The sequence below is a fragment of the Panthera onca genome, chromosome E2, assembly GCF_046562875.1.
Source record: "Panthera onca isolate mPanOnc1 chromosome E2, mPanOnc1 haplotype 2, whole genome shotgun sequence".
NCBI classification, from domain to species: Eukaryota; Metazoa; Chordata; class Mammalia; order Carnivora; family Felidae; genus Panthera; species Panthera onca.
In genome coordinates, this window is record NC_138353.1 from 12,162,448 (window position 1) to 12,178,872 (window position 16,425).

A 16,425-nucleotide genomic window follows, 5' to 3' on the forward strand; every position below is an offset into this window, starting at 1 on the left:
GAACTTCATGATTGGAAGAATTCACGGGACACTGGGGTTTTCTTTTTAAAACATCATTTTATGCAACTATTTTCCTGTGTAGATTCTCTGCTGTTCTTACCACTCCTACTGCTTTTATAAGATTTATCACCGGCGTGGATTCTGTGATGAATGGTAAGGTTGGATCGCCAGCTGAAGCTCTTACCACAGGTCTCACACTTGTAAGGTTTCTCCCCCGTGTGAACTCTCTGATGAGACTGTAGCTGTGAAGAGCGGCTGAAGACCTTGCCGCACACATCACATTTGTACGGTTTCTCTCCGGTGTGGACGCTCTGATGCAGCTGAAGACTCGAGGCCTGACTGAAGTGCTTCCCACACTCCCCACACTTGTAGGGTTTCTCTCCTGTGTGGACCCTCTGATGCATGTCCAGATTCAAGCTCCACTTGAAGCCCTTCCCACACTCCTCACACTTGTACGGCTTTTCTCCAGTGTGCACTTTTTGGTGGGCTTGCAGGTGTGAACTGCGACCAAAGCTCTTCCCGCACTCCGCACACTTGAAAGGTTTCTCTCCGCTGTGGACTCTCTGATGAGCCAGAAGATTCGAGGCCTGCCTGAATACCTTCCCACACTCCTCGCAATTATACGGTTTCTCTCCTGTGTGGATTCTGCAGTGAATTTTGAGATCTGCTCTACGACTGAATCCCTTCCCACACTCTTCACATTTGTGTGGCTTCTCTCCGGTGTGGATCAGCTGGTGAATCTGAAGTCGGGAACTCTGATTGAAGCCCTGCCCGCATTCCTCACACTTGTAAGGTTTCTCCACGCTGTGGGCCTTCAGATGGATTTGAAGATATGAACTCTGACTGAAGCCCTTCCCACATACCTCACATTTGTAGGGTTTCTCCCCTGTGTGGACTACCAGATGAACTTGATAATGGGAGTTCCTCCTGAAGCTCTTCCCACACTCATTGCATTTGTATGGTTTTTCTCCTGTATGGACTCTCTGGTGGGCTTGAAGATTTGAACTCAGAGTAAAGCCTTTACCACACACGTTACATATGTAGGATTTCTCTCCAGTGTGGACTCCCTGATGGGCCTGAAGACTTGAAGGCCGACTAAAGCCTTTACCACATTCCTCACATTTGTAGGGCTTTTCTCCTGTGTGGACCCTCTGATGAATGTATAGATTTGAGCTACAAATGAAGCCCTTCCCACACTCCTCACATTTGTATGGTTTCTCTCCTGTATGGACTCTCTGATGGGATTGAAGATGTGAATTCCGACTGAAGCTTTTACCACACGCATCACATCTGAATGGTTTCTCCCCAGTGTGGACCCTCTGATGGTCCTGCAGATGAGAGGCCTGACTGAAGGCCCTCCCACACTCCTCACAACTGTAAGGTTTTTCTCCTGTGTGGACTTTGCAATGAACAGTAAGTGCTGATCTACGACCAAAGGCTTTCCCACAGTCCTCACATCTGAATGGCTTCTCTACAGTGTGGACATTCCGATGGGTTTGCGGAAGTGGGTTCTGACCGAATCCCTTGCCGCACTCACCACACGTATAGCCTTTCTGTCCCACGTGAACTCTCTGATGAATACGAAGAACTGAGCTATAACGGAAGCCTTTCCCACACTCACTACATGTATGAGGCTTCACCTTTGAGTGTAACTGTTTATGAAGATCAAAGGTGGAGAGGTCACTGAAGGTTTTTTCACATTCATTACATCGGTAAGGTTTCTGTCCTGTGTGAATCACACTATCCTGGTTCAATGCTGAAACCTTCACGCCGTCTTTCTCATAATCATCGTGGCAATAAGATTTGTCACTTCTGTGTATTCCATGATTAAGGGGATGGGAAATCCAACCGATCGCGTCAACATCTCGTTTACACCGACACAGATGATTTTTCATGGACGTTTGCTGATATCTGTTCTGATAACTCTGCGACTCAGTCAAAGACGTTTTCCTCCAAGAGTCCTGGACTCTCAGAATTGGAAACTCTGAGTTTTCAGTACCACCGGGACCAGCCACTTTACAATTTAGCATACAGTTCTCATCTTCAGAAATTTGAATAGACAGTCCCGCTCCAAGCTGGCAGGGGGAATCACCCTGCTTGTAAAACTGAGAACTATTTCTCATGGAGTTCTGCCATCTGGTTAGGTCACTTGCGATGTGTTGCCAGATTTGCCAGCAGGAAAGCTCTTCACGTGGTCCTCTGTCTTGAAGAGTCCTCAGCTCACTTTGACTGTTCCCTCCTATAGGGACAGAATTCAGACATGAGGACAAGTGAAAGCACTGTTCAGGGTCAAGATTTCACACTTAGGACACAGTACAAGACTTTACTGAACCTCAGGATGGTCCGGCTTATCTTTTCACCACGTATGAAATACTCTGGCTTATATACTGATAGAAACCAAGAGGTAGTCCATTAAACTCCCAACCGCTTAGCATCAATGAAACCTACTTGAAACAAAATTACTGCCATCTGACATACCATTTAAATCATGTCAGAAATGACAGGTCTTTCCCACCACAATGCATGATCAGTAAGGACAAGCGTGTTGCAGTGTTGACAGCTTTTGACAGTGCGTCGCAGTTAGCAGGCACTCGAGAAGCGCATGCATAGATGAATCCCAGTTTGAGGTCTGAGATGATGATGATGATGATGATGATGATGATGATAATTAGAATTATAAATCCCAGTTTAAGTGTGAACAGGACAGAGGAGCCAAAGAACTTTTACAAGTATTTGAAGTAAGAAAAGAAAGGGCACCTGGGTGGCTCAGTCGGGTGAGTGTCCGACTTCGGCTCAGGTCATGATCTCATGGTTTTTGAGTTCAAGCCCTGCATCAGGCTCTTTGCTGACAGCTCAGAGCCTGGAGTCTGCTTTGGATTCTGAGTCTCCCTCTCTCTCTGCCCCTCCCCTGCTCACACTCTTGTCTCTGTTTCTCTCTCTCAAAAATAAATAAACATTAAAACAAAAAAAATTGAAATAAGGGGTGCCTGGGTGGCTCAGTCGGTTAAGCAACCGACTTTGGCTCGGGTCATGATTTCACATTCGTGGGTTCGAGCCCCACCTCAGGCTCTCTGCAGACAGCGCGGAGCCCGGACCCTGCTTTGGATTCTGTGTCTCCCTCTCTCTCCGCCCCCACCGCTTGTGCTCTTTCTCTCTTTCAAAAATAAACATTTAAAAACATTTTTGAGGGGCGCCTGGGTGGCTCAGTTGGTTAAGTGTCCAACTTCAGCTCAGGTCATGATCTCCCGGTTTGTGGGTTCGAGCCCCACATCAGGCTCTGTGCTGACAGCTCAGAGCCTGGAGGCTGCTTCAGATTCTGTGTCTCCCCCTCTCTCTGCTCCTCCCCTGCTTATGCTCTGTCTTTCTGTCTCTCAAAAATAAGTTAATGTTTAAATAAATAAGTAAATAAAAATTAAAAAAAAAATAAAAATAAAACATTTTTTGAAATAAGAAAAGGACGGGTAAATATAGATTACTAAGAAAGTGAAAGGCAGCACCAGAGGCAGCAGTACACCAAGGGGGTAGTGAGGAGAAAATCAAAGGTGCTAAAGAAAGAAAAGCATGAACACTTATGCACTAGATCCTTCTGAGACTTTTGTATTATCTAAAATTTTTTTTAATGTTTTTATTTTTTGAGAGACAGAGAGAGAGAGAGAGAGAGCGCGCGAGAGAGCACACGCGCATGAGCAGGGGAGGAGCAGAGAGAGGGGGAGACACAGAATCTGAAGCAGGCTCCAGGCTCCGAGCTGTCAGCACAGAGCCCGACGCGGGGCTCAAACTCACCAGCCGTGAGATCATGGATGACCTGAGCCGAAGTCGGACACCTAACTCACTGAGCCACCCAGGCGCCCCTGTACTATCTCTCTAAATGTACCCTAATCACCCTCCCCACACTACCCTGCCAAGTAAGAATCAAATTTAGAGGCCAGGGACGAATGCCGACTCTTTGAAGACAGCGTGGAAAAATTGTGGATATAGATCCATTGGTCTTCAACAAGAACAATTTTCAAAGTGAAGAATGGTTTCTTAGTGAGCTGGGAAATCAATTCCATAGCTTACAATATTTAGAAGAAACAGATCAGAAACGATTAGAGAATCATCACAAGCAATAAAGGTGTCATTATACGAAACGCCTTCAAAAGTCATACATTTAAATACATACACAAACACAATGTCTGAGGTAACAACATTAAGATCCACTTCTTATTATATCTGTGGATTTTGGAAGCAGCAAATGGGATGCAGTTGGGCAAATCTTTTAAGGGAAAGGCTAACTCACAAGCTTGCTATTTTCTGAGACCTTTCATTCTCTGATACAAGAGACACGGAAACTGAATATTTTCCCTTCTATGGAGGAGCTGCCTAATTGGACAGAAGAATTCACAATTAAAAAAAATTCCTCCCCAAACGAATATGCTCTGCTACTAATGGAAAGTCACAGGGAAAGAATGTTATTCAGTTTGGTTATAATGACAGCGCTGCAGGTTCTGTATAGGGTTCTGTACAAGTTGGTGCGGGTCAATTTGTACAGAAAGGCAAACACACACATGCACACGCACGTATACCAGGGGAACCAGAAACATCGGAATTAGGTCAGGAATTTATTTAAAGACAAAAAATGGTTTGCAATATCCCCTATTCATGTGGATCTGTTCACCACCTATCAGCTATCTCCATGGAAGGCAGGTTTCCCTCTACGGGAACTCATTCATTTATTCAACAAATATTTACAGATCCCCTGCCATGTACCAGGACTGTTCTAAGCACTAAGGATAGTGAACAAGAAACAGAAAAATCCCCCCACTTTTAAAAATTACACTCTAGTGAGGAGAGAAAGGTAATAAGCAATGAACAAAAATATATGTGAGGTGAGGACCAGGGCTCAGACACAGAATAAAGCAGGGCACAGAGAGTAGAGAGGGGAAGGCATTTTTGACAGGGTGGTCAGAGCCCAAACATGATATTAAAACTGAGTGACCCAAAAGAAGGAGAGAAGGGGCCTGAAGGATTGGAGGTGGAAGAGTATTCCAGGCAGAGAGGAGAACGAGTGAAGGGCTCTGAGGCAGAAGCTTCCTTTGCGGGTCTGGGGAACGGCAGAGCGGACGCTGTAGGCAGAAAAGATGGGGCAAGAGGGAGGACGGATGTATTCGGAAAGGCAGTGGGGGATGAACGGCAGACCACAGAGGACGTTCCGGAGGCTGTTGTCAGTGGTTCTCATTCTACGTAAACGAAGCCGTAAGAGAATTCTGAACAGAAGACTAGCCTAACCTGGCCTGAAGTTACAAAGGATCACTCTGGCTGCTACTTGAAGAACAGACTGTAGGAGGAGTCACACAATCCAGGAAAGAGCTGTGGCCACTGGACACGGACAACAGCACAGGGGTGGCGAGAAACAACAAGGATGGTCAGGAAACTGTCAGAACTCACACGTGCTTGGTTCTTACCCACATTTCTCTCCATCTGGGCTGCGGTCTTCATCGACCAAAGCTTCTCTTCTCTTTCTATACGCCATTTATCTTGTTTCAAGGATTGGTGTCCTAAGAACATGCAAAGTCACGAGTTAGAACGAACACACGAGAGGGGCGCCTGGGTGGGTCAGTCAGTTAAACGGCCAACTTCGGCTCAGGTCATGATCTCACAGTTCATGAGTTCGGGCCCCGCATCGGGCTCAGCGCTGACAGCCTGGAGCCTGCTTCAGATTCTGTGTGTGTCTCTCTCTGCCCTCCCCCCACTCTTGCTCTGTCTCTCTCTCTCTCAAAAATAAATAAACGTTAAAAAAAAAATTAAAAACAAAGAACGAACACACGAGGGCTAAAATTTACTGGAAACTTTTTGAGTTCCAACTGCATATTCGAGGCATCGAAAGTTGTGTTTTTCCAACCTGTTTTAAATCATGACCCAAAAGCTAAATACATAGCATTTATTTCATGACCCAAATACATACCTAAAGATATGTACTATTGAAACAACGTTTGAATGCTCTATTTCTGACCAATGTCCGTATTCACTAAATCCCTCCCACTGGCCCTCACACAGTCCTGCACTCAGCCAGTTTTTGCTGCAATGCGTCCTCAGAAGCTGATATCCTATACCTTATTTATTTCATTCAAAGTTGCTCACAGACCTCAATAAACCAGTTTTATAATGCATTAATGGGATAGGAGTGAAATCTGAAATCGAATAGGCAAAGCGTAGCAGTATACATAGTCCATTTATAGTTCTTTACCAAACCCAAAAAAAAAGACCTGAAAGATCCCGTTCACAAAGACCAGAGACATCCTATGTCCCGTAGGAAATGGAAAAGTTCACTCCCCAAACTCAGAGAACCATCTCAAGAGCCCCCAAAGGTCACAAAGATACTCCAGAGGGGGGCTGTCCTCACCCACGGAGACCAGGTTCCTGAAGTTTTCTAACATCACATCCTGGTACAGCTTCCTCTGGGCAGAGTCCAGCAGTCCCAGCTCCTCCTCCGTGAAGGCCACTGCCACATCCCTGAACGTCACTGCCTCCTACGACAAACACACACGACCTCCATCTTACACCCGATGTCCACTGCGAGAGGTGGGAAGGATGGGGGGGGGGGGGGGGGAGTTGCTCTGGCCCCTGAGCAATGTGTAGGTTTCCCAGCGCCGCTCCTACCCTACCAGTGCCACACGCGGATTTCCCGCAGCCTTGTCACAAGTGCTGCTATGAGGGGCACCTGGGCGGCTCAGTCGGTTACGCATTCGACTTGATTTCAGCTCACTCACGGCGTTTTGGGTTCGAGCCCTGCATCAGGCTCTGCACGGACAACGCGGAACCTGCTTGGGATTCTCCCTCTCTCTCTGCCCCTAGCCCGCTCACACTCTCTCAAAATAAACACAGAACCTTAAAAAAAAAAAAAAAAAAAGTGTTGCTATGGAAAGGAAAGCTTGTCTATTCACCCGGCCCTCTCAGTGAACACTATAAAAAGCAAACTCCCTAGAATTTGAATCGCTGCATCCTATACTAAAAAGGTTTTACTTTTTAACTAACGTTGCCAATTACCCCAGAAACATTTAAGAGTTTAGCCGCAGGAGTGTTTGATGGCACCTGCCGTCCCACTGAGGTGGGATCAGGTGAGGAGTAGCATTCTATGTGGAAATAACCCAAATGGCATGCCAGGTCCCTGGATGAAACACTCTCTCCTCCTGTACCTGTCTTCACTTGAACACCACACTCTGCCTCCGGATCCCTGGTTTTCTTGTGTGAACTTAAGCAGGTACCTTTTTCCCAACCCCTTTTCTTTATATTTAAAATGAAGATGGGGATGCCTGGGTGGCTCAGTCAGTTAAGCGTCCTACTCTTGATTTCGATTTTGGCTCAGGTCATGATCCCGTGGTTTGCGAGTTCGAGCCCCACATGGGGCTCTGTGCTGACAGCTGAGCCTGGAGCCTGCTTCGGATTCTGTGTCTCCCTCACTCTCTGCCCCTCTCCCGCTAGCTCCCACTCACTCTCTCAAAAATAAATAAATGTTAAAAAAATTTTTTTTTAACAAATTTAAAAGACAAATAAAAACTAAAGAGAGAAGAACTTATGTCCAGCCTTGGAGGACTAAAAGGACATTTTTAACAGCAAAAAAGGCAAGCCGTACTCACCTTGAACAAGCTCATTTTCTCTTTCCTTCTGGAGAAACCGAATCCTAGGAAGACAGACTGAGAAAGGAGAAAGAAGTCAGTGGCAATCAGTCAGGTACGTCACTAACCTAGGGGACGGCTCACTGTGAATCAGCAAGGGCACTCCTTCCTCGGCACGGCGCGGGTGAACAAGCTTCACAAGCAGAATGAGACAGGTATACCAGATATGCGCCCTCTATCCCTTCCATAGTAGTTCAAGGAACACCTGTCCAACCACAAAAATGGCTCCACCACTGTGCCCCTGCAGCTTCCGCTGTAGGAATTCTTATCCCGGGTATGATCTAAATTGAGACCGCACCAGTAACAGCTGGCTCTGGAGTCAGTGTGCATGGGCTGAAATCCCGGCTAGGCTATTCAGTAGCAGTGTCATCTTGGGCAGATCATTAACGTCTCTCTGCCTCGGTTTTGTCATGTGCAAGTGGGGGAGAATAACGCTACCAACGTCCTGGGACCACGAAGAAGTGGAAAGCTCCCAGAGCCCTGCCAGTTCCTTATTTCTTTGCAAATGCAGGGACACATTCTGCAGAATAAGACTCTATAGTTTAGATTCTCTCTACCGAGAGAATATTGTTAAAATACACAGAGATCAAAGGTTGTCGCTCTGTCGGGTGAGAGTCTTATTAACTGCTCCACATCTCCGGCTGTCTTCCTAATAATTTGAAACCTCAATGACAATATTTAGAGAGACATGGCCAACCTTTTATAAAAGTTACAAAAATAAGTGAAGTTTCTTTCTTTTTTTCTTAATGTTTATTATTTATTTTTGAAAGAGAGAGAGAGAGAGAGTCTGGGCAGAGAGAGAGGGAGACAGAATCCAAAACAGCCTCCAGGCTCCGAGCTGTCAGCACACAGCCTGAAGCAGGGCTGGATCTCACGGATCGCGAGATCGTGACCTGAGCCGAAGTCAGATGCTTAACCCACTGAACCACCCAGGCACCCCAAGTGAAGTTTCTTTTTAAGCAGGAAGTGCACTTTTGGCAAGTATGCATGGAGATGAAGAAAACTAATAAAACCCAAGCTTCTACAACAAAAAATAGGTTGACAGTCCTGACCTAATTTAAATAAAAAAGACAGACATCTGAGTTGTAACCATACTGTTACAAATAAAGGAATGTATAATAAATAAATAGGTAGGAAGAAAAAGTTCCCCCTCTGGCAGAAGGCAAGGTAAAAAAAGAATGAAAGAAAGATAGTTAGAAAATCATCAATGGATGCCAAAAAATGGTGAAAGTTTGGGAATAAATAAATAAAATATTAACTGCAAAAGGGAAAACAGGAACCTGGCAGACACCTTACCCAAGAAAACAAATTTGACACCAGCAGTTGGGTCAAACCAACAAACTGACAGGTGCCTCCCGTGATGCACCAAGAAGGTGGCCTTACCACTGACTTCTGTAACATCCCTGTTGCTAACGTACAGCCTGAATCAAATCATAAACAAATATCAGATAAACCAAAAAAGAGGGACATTCTACAAAATAATTTGCCAATATTCTTCAAGAATACCATCATCTAAATTACATAAATGAAGTCTGAGGAATTATTCTTTTTGTTTTAGGTAACCTTTAAAAAATTTTTTCAAACGTTTAATGTTTAATGTTTATTTTAATGTTTAATGGGGCGGGGGGAAGCAGAGACACAGGTAAAGAGAAAATCCGAAGCAGGCTCCAGGCTCCAAGCTGTCAGCACAGAGCCCGACGCGGGGTTTGAACTCACGGACTGTGACATCATGACCTGACTCAAAGTCGGACGCTTACCCAACTAGCCATCCAGGTGCCCCGAGGTTTTTAAAATTTTTTTTTTAATGTTTATTTTTGAGAGAGAGAGAGACAGCATGTGAGCAGGGGAGGAGAAGAGAGAGAGGGAGACACAGAATCTGAAGCAAGCTGCAGGCTCTGAGCTGTCAGTACACAGCCTGACACGGGGCATGAACCCACGAACCAAGAGATCATGACCTGAGCCGAAGTCAGACACTCAACTGACCGAGCCACCCAAGGCGCCCCAAGTTTTAAGTAATCTTTATATCCAACAAGGGGCTCAAACTCATAACCCCAAAATCTGGAGTCGTATGCTCTACAGACTGAGCAAGCCAGGCACCCCAGAATCATTCTAGAATAAAGACTAATAAAACAAAAACTAAGTTCAACGCATATCATAGGACTGAACCCTGAACTAGAAAAAGGAAATTGCTCTCAAAGACTTTCTTGGAAAAACTGAAAAAAACTGAAATTTGTACTGTGGATTAGATAACAGTACATTATCACCATAATTAATTCCATATTGATCAGTCTATAGCTCGCACTCAAATGGTTCAGCAAAAAAACATAACAATATACAAGTATGATAAAGCTGGGAAAGAGAAAAAAAAGGGGGGAGTCCTTGAAAGCTAACAGCAGCAAATAGCTAGAGTTTGGTGTTTGCCACCGATCAGTGAGAATCTGACAGGGCCACTCAGTGATCATGATGAACAGGAAGAGGACAGGACACAGGACGCCTGGGTGGCTCAGTCAGTTAAGCGTCCAACTTTGGCTCAGGTCATGATCTCACGGTCCAGGAGTTCAAACCCCGTGTTGGGCTCTGTGCTGACAGCTCGGAGCCTGGAGCATGGAGCCTGCTTCAGACCCTTTGATCCCTCTGCCCCTCCCCTGCTCGTGCTCTCTCTCTCACTCTCAAAAATAAATGAACATTAAAAAAAAATTTTTTTTAAAAAGGATGAGACACTTTGGAACACAGACACAAAGACATTCTTTGTTGTAGCCCACCCCCAGCTAACGTGAGTGACTAGTTTATTAACAGTGACAACTGCAGTCTCATTTTGTTTCTCCCATCTACTAGACAAAAATTATTACAACATTCAGTCATCAAATTGCTTCTGCTTCCTGACAGCATCCAAACCAGATCAAACTCTCACTGCTTAAAACTCCCCAACTCAGTTTACACAAGGCAAAAACCCTGTAAGCAGCCCCACTTAACAGCCTCTTACCAAGACACCCTGGGTGTGTGGGCTTCCTTGCTTCCCACAAGCTGAAACCAACCTAATGCTTTGATTACAGAGACATCCCTGGTGGTTTGGGGCTGACACTCACTGACAGAGCAAATAGACAAAATATAAGTTAGTAACTGATGAATCTGATGAAGATATGAGACTTCGTTATGCTATTTTTGCAACTTTTCTAGAAGTTTGAAGGTACATAAAAAGAAAAAGTGAGGGGTGCCTGGGTGGCGTAGTTGGTTAAGTGTCCCACTTTTGATTTCAGCTCAGGTCGTGATCTTGCGGTCCCTGAGTTCAAGCCCCACATCGGGCTCTGTCTGCACTGGCAGTGTGAAGCCTGCTTGGGATTCCCTCCCCCCCCCCCCCCCCTCTCTGCCCTTCCCCGGCTCTCTCTTTCTCTCTCAAAAATAAATAAACATTTAAAAATTATATTTTAAAAAAAAAGTGAAAGAAAATAGGAAATAGTCATAGCTATAAGAACGGTAATGGGGCTCCTGGGTGACTCAGTCGGTTAAGCGTCTGACTTCGGCTCAGGTCATGATCTCACAGTTTGTGAGTTCGAGCCCCGCGTCGGGCTCTGTGCTGACACCTCAGAGCCTGGAGCCTGCTTCGGATTCTGTGTCTTCCTCTCTCTCTGCCCCTCCCCCACTCACACTCTGTCTCTCAAAAATAAACATTAAAAAAAAAAAAAGGATAGTAATAATAATAGTTCTGATAAAGGTGACTATAACAAAAATATCTTATGTTAACAGTAACTACTAGCTGATCTTCAAACTTCCGGAAGAATTTCTCTATTACAAAAGATGGCAACAAATTCACTCCCCAAAGTACACACATCCTCCAGTTCCCTCCAGTTTGACTCTACACTTGCCAGCTGCCTTCTGCTCAAGTCAATACACTCCAAGCAGACACGACAGCTGACAAGAACGAGTGGGGGGGGGGGGAGGGTAGAAACCACTGGACTGAGCAGGGCTATGGTGTACCCAGCTCAGTTTTATCTGTGACCTCCAGCAAGGTCCATTTTCCAGGTCTCAGCTTCCAGACAAGAGCCTTTTCCTGAGCTTCTGGAATTTTCACGTGCACAGGAATCTCCCCAGAATCTTGCTGGAATGCAGATTCCTGGGTCCCATGGGCAGAAAGTTTAAATAAAAGGTCTCGGAAGGGGCTCAAGGATGAGCATTTCTACCCAAGTGATGCCAAGGCCACTGCTCTGTGGGCCACAGTTTCAGGAGCACTGCAGTATCCCATCTGGCCCAAAGAAAGCAACCTCCACTAAACACAAATATACATAGAGCAACCAGACAGGCTAAAATGTTGTTGTTGTTACTGTTACATTCCAAGGTTATGGGTAGTTAACATTTGTATTTATACGCATTTCTGTATTTTCCATAATGACTAGGTTACTTCTATGATATAAGTATTATTTAGGGGCGACTGGGTGGCTCAGTTGGTTAAGTGTTTGACTTTGGCTCAGGTCATGATCTCACAGTTCGTGAGTTCGAGCTCCACATCAGGCTCTGTGCTGACGGTGCAGAGCCTGCTTGGGATTTTCTCTCTCTCTTTCTCTCTCTCTGCCCCTCCCCAACTTGTGCTTGCTCTCTCTCTCAGATACATAAGCTTTTAAAAATTAAAAAATATGTATATTATTTAAAACAAACGACACAGACAAAAATCTACTTTAGAGATTTCGGACACTGAGGTGGCTCAGTAGGTTAAGCATCAGGTTCTTGGTTTCAGCTCAGGTCATGATCTCATGGTTTGTGGGATCAAGCCCTAAGCTGGGCTCGGCGCTGAAAGCAGGGAGCCTGCTTGGGATTCTCTCTCCCTCTCCCCCTCCCCCACCTGCGCGCACGCACTCTCAAAATAAATACACTTAAAAAACGGTTTAAAAAAATATAAGAAATTCTTAGAATACCCTAAACCTTGCTCTCAAGGTCCCTGCAGTCAAGTCCCAAAATGTTTTCACAATGATTCTAGCCAGTTCCTTATGCTCAAGGAGAATATATCAAAGAGATTCATGAACTCAGGTGATGGCTTCAGAATGTCCCGCTCTGCCTCCTACTACCTGGATGCCCATGGACAAATGGGCTATGTTCTCCACCTCAGTCTCTCCTCATCTTTAAAGCAGGAAAAACATGGGGGCACCTAGGTCCGTGAAGCATTTGACTTTGGCTCAGGTCATCATACCCAGGGTTCGTGGGTTCGAGCCCCGTGTCAGGCTCTGTGCTGACAGCTCAGAGCCTAGATAGAGCCTGCTTCGGATTCTGTGTCTCCCTCTCTCTCTGCCCCTCTTCCTGCTCCTGCTCTGTCTCTCTCAAAAGTAAATTAAAAATATTAAAAAAAAATTTTTTTTAAGTAGGAAAAACAGCAGTACTTCAAAGAGCCATTGTGTGAGGGGGGAATGTGTTCATCTGTGTAAAGCTTTTAGAACGGAACTCTGCAACGAAGGCTCAGTTGTAATCATCACCCATGCCCAAGTGCGTGTCCCACACTTTCTCCAGTTTAGGTGACTATCTTGGTAGAAGAATGGCAAGTCCTACTCACGTGGGGCTCTGTTGCCTCCTCCCTGCAGTGCTTGTTGAGAAGTCAGGGCTGGGGAAGGAAAGGAGGTTGTGAAATACCAGTATTCTTTCCATTCCCAATAAATCACATTCCCCGGTATCAACTAGAAGCAACCCTCTCCTTCCAAAAAAAGGTCAGGAGTCCAGGACAATTCAGCATCCTGGGCTCGCAGAGTCTGAGAAACGGGAGCTTCTCGGATAATTACAGTAGTATTAATAACCACAACCCTCCCGCCAGGTAGTTTTAAATCTTTTGCTTGTACTCTCTTGGTTTTCTCCCCACGGCACTGTATTAGGAAGGTATTACTTTTACTCCCCTTTTACAAAACAGCAAACCGAGACATAGAGGGATTAAGTAACTCACCCAATGCGATACCGCATGAAGAGGGGGTGGTCGTAGGTGGGGAGCCAGGACACAGGTGCAGAGAGCCCGGGAGACCCTCTAACCCGGGGAAGCACAACCAGAACCCGCCCCATCCCGGGCACTTCCCCAACGCGAAGAAGCTCCGCCCAGGAAAACGCAAATCACACCCCCTCGACCATCTAACCTCCGTTTTTAGCCGCTGCTCCTCTTTCTCTCCCAATGAAAGGCTGGTGGCTGCTGGCCCCGGGGGCGTTCCGGGGAAGTTTGAACGGGTCGTGAACAGCGGACCCGAAACCCTACAATCAGAGAAAAGATGGCTGCTACGGCGTCCTCCTGGGGCGGAAATGCCTGCGGTCACCGGAGCTCCTGGACTACACTTCCCAGAATTCACAAGCACCACCGTGTTGAATGGAAGTACCTGAGACTACTCGGAGTTCCTGGACTACACTTCCCAGAATGCCGCAGGGAAAAAAAACCTTTACAGCCGGGGCTTACAGTCGCTGCGGAGTGCGAGACTATACGGAGGTCTGGACCGCAGGGGCCAAGCTGCGTCGCGCTGCGGCTACGGTGACAACAAGGCTCTCCAGACTACCCTTCACCTAAGGTCGGAGCGGAAAACAGACAAAGCCACGCCCCTGATGCGGAAGTGCTCGACTATTCTATTTCACTTCCAGGGATCCCTGCGAGGGTCTCCTGCAGTTGCCTTGCCATTTTAGCACGTCATCTCAGCACTTAGAAGAGTATAGATTCTGTTCACGAAAAGCCCAGAAGCTAAGTGGCACTTTCGATATGCTCAAGGGACTAAAGCACGTAAATCCTTTTTTTTTTTTTTTTTTTTTTAACCACAGATGCTTCCTAGTAAATCCCAAAGAGCTCCACCATAGGAATAGGAGCAAAAGGAAACTGGGCCTTCACTGGCAAAAGTTAAATCAGCTCAGTCCTTGAAACTGCATGAAAGTGAATTGTTGGCATCTTCTGACCCTTGCAGAAGCGAGTGGAAATCCTTTGTACAGGAAGATGTCGGTCATCATCCTAAACCTCAAATTATTCCTATCATTATAAAATTTGTTATATCAGTATTAGGCCAAGTGAACTTTAAGGGGGAAAAACATTACTTGGCATAGGGCCACTTTTCGTAATGATAAAAGTTTCGAGGTACCAGAAAGTAGTAACTTCAGTTTGTATTTTATAAAGCGAAAATTGAACTATGACAGAGAAAGATTCAAACTCAGTTGGAACTGGAGATTTTAACAGGTACACACATAGGGGGAAAATGTTGAGCCTTAAATGCATGTATTAAAATAAAGGAGAAGCTGAAAATCCCTCTGGAAAAAACTAATCTCAGACATTTAATTAACGAATAACAAAACCAAAGAAAGCAGATAGAAGAAAATAAGAGCAGATTAGCGAAGTACCAATAAAATTAAGTGGATCCCGCCTTCCACAGAAGGTCAAAAGATCACCCCATGGGGAAAGCAATGAAATTGATAAAAGTATGGTAAGAATGATTTTTAAAAAAGACATATATGAAAAATAGCAAGTATCAGAAATTAAAGAGAACATCATGAGATACTATGATGATATTGTAAACACCTTTATAAAAATATATTTGTAGAGGTGTCTGGGTGGCTCAGTCAGTTGAGCGTCCAACTCTTGATTTTGGCTCAGATCATGATCCCAGGGTCATGGAATCAGGCCTGGCATCAGCTCTGAGCTGAGTGTGAAACCTGCTTAAGATTCTCTCTCTTCCTCTGCCCTTCTCCCCTGCTTGTACTACTTTCTCTAACAACAACAATATATATATATATATACATATATATATATATATATATATATATATGTATATATATGTATATATGTATATATATGTATATATACGTATATATATATGTAATATATACGTATATATGTATATATATGTAATGTATACGTGTATATATACGTATATATATGTATATATATGTACATATGAAATGTATATATGTATATGTATATATGTAATACTTGAAATGACAGAAACTTCACTTGCCAAACTCATCTATAAATTTCAGTGTTAACACCACATTCATCTGGACTTTCTATACACTTAATCATGTTAATTTAAGTGGGGTGCCTGGGTGGCTCAGCCGGTTAAGGGACTGACTCTTGGTTTTCGCTCAGGTCATAATCTCAAGGTTCCTGAGATTGAGGACCGAGCTGGGCTCTGCAATGACAGCATGGAGCCTGCTTGGGATTCTCTCTCTCTCCCTCTCTCTCTGTCCCCTCTCCTGCTTGCTCACTCTCTCTCAAAATAAGTAAACTTAAAAAAATCATGTTAATTGTAAGTAACAACCATTTTATTTCTTCTTTCCAATTTGTATACCTTCTCTTTATTTTTCATTCCTTCTTGAACTGGCCAAGACCACTTATTTCCTCTAACACATTCTCATTTTTACCTCGACTATTTTAAAGCAAATTGCAGGGATGTACTTTCACGTATAAATATATTAGTATCTATCTCTTACTGATAAGAACATGTTTTTTAAGTAGGCTCCACCCCCCATGTGGGGCTTGAACTCACCACCAGGAGATCAAGGGTCACATGCTCCACTGCCTGAACCAACAAGTACCCCTGTTAAGAACATTTTTAAAGCCTAAAGATATTGTGCAATTACGTTTAAGAAAAATAAAATTAGGGGGCACCTGGCTGGCTCAGTCAGAAGAGCGTGCAAGTCTTGATATCAGGATCATGAGTTTAAGCCCAAGGTTGAGTGTAGAGATTACTTAAATAAATAAACTTAAAAGAAAAAAGGAAAAGGAAAAATCTTTGTTTAATAACAATTTATATTCAAGCCGGGTTAAAACAAATTTTAC

The 16,425-nt window shown here is 44.6% G+C and overlaps 1 protein-coding gene and 1 non-coding gene across 7 annotated transcripts; one reads left to right on the plus strand and one right to left on the minus strand.

Moving 5' to 3' along the window:
• Window positions 1-37: 37 nt before the first annotated feature.
• LOC144612691 (uncharacterized) lies at window positions 38-13,918 on the minus strand. Of its 6 annotated transcripts, none has more exons than XM_078438336.2 (6): window positions 13,757-13,918; window positions 13,192-13,239; window positions 7,617-7,673; window positions 6,383-6,509; window positions 5,445-5,537; window positions 38-2,239 (listed from the first exon to the last, which is right to left on the minus strand). In XM_078438336.2, the coding sequence occupies exons 3-6, from the start codon at window positions 7,629-7,631 to the stop codon at window positions 54-56; spliced, it is 2,421 nt and encodes an 806-aa protein (XP_078294462.2). In that variant the 5' UTR covers window positions 7,632-7,673; window positions 13,192-13,239; window positions 13,757-13,918; the 3' UTR covers window positions 38-53. The 6 variants fall into 6 exon arrangements, with proteins under 6 accessions (XP_078294462.2, XP_060507355.2, XP_060507356.2 ...); XM_060651372.3 differs by lacking the exon at window positions 13,757-13,918 and adding an exon at window positions 13,573-13,728; XM_060651373.3 differs by lacking the exon at window positions 7,617-7,673.
• TRNAQ-UUG (transfer RNA glutamine (anticodon UUG)) lies at window positions 2,986-3,069 on the plus strand. The gene has a single exon. It is a non-coding gene; the product is annotated as a tRNA-Gln (tRNA).
• Window positions 13,919-16,425: the final 2,507 nt, after the last annotated feature.

Bases quoted from the DNA above. Each gene is read 5' to 3' on its own strand.
- LOC144612691 (XM_078438336.2), bottom strand. The intron at 5,538-6,382 runs GTGAGGACAGCC...GCATGTTCTTAG, and splicing joins CAGGAACCTGGTCTCCGTGG to GACACCAATCCTTGAAACAA. The intron at 2,240-5,444 runs GTAAGAACCAAG...CTGTCCCTATAG, and splicing joins CCAGATGGAGAGAAATGTGG to GAGGGAACAGTCAAAGTGAG.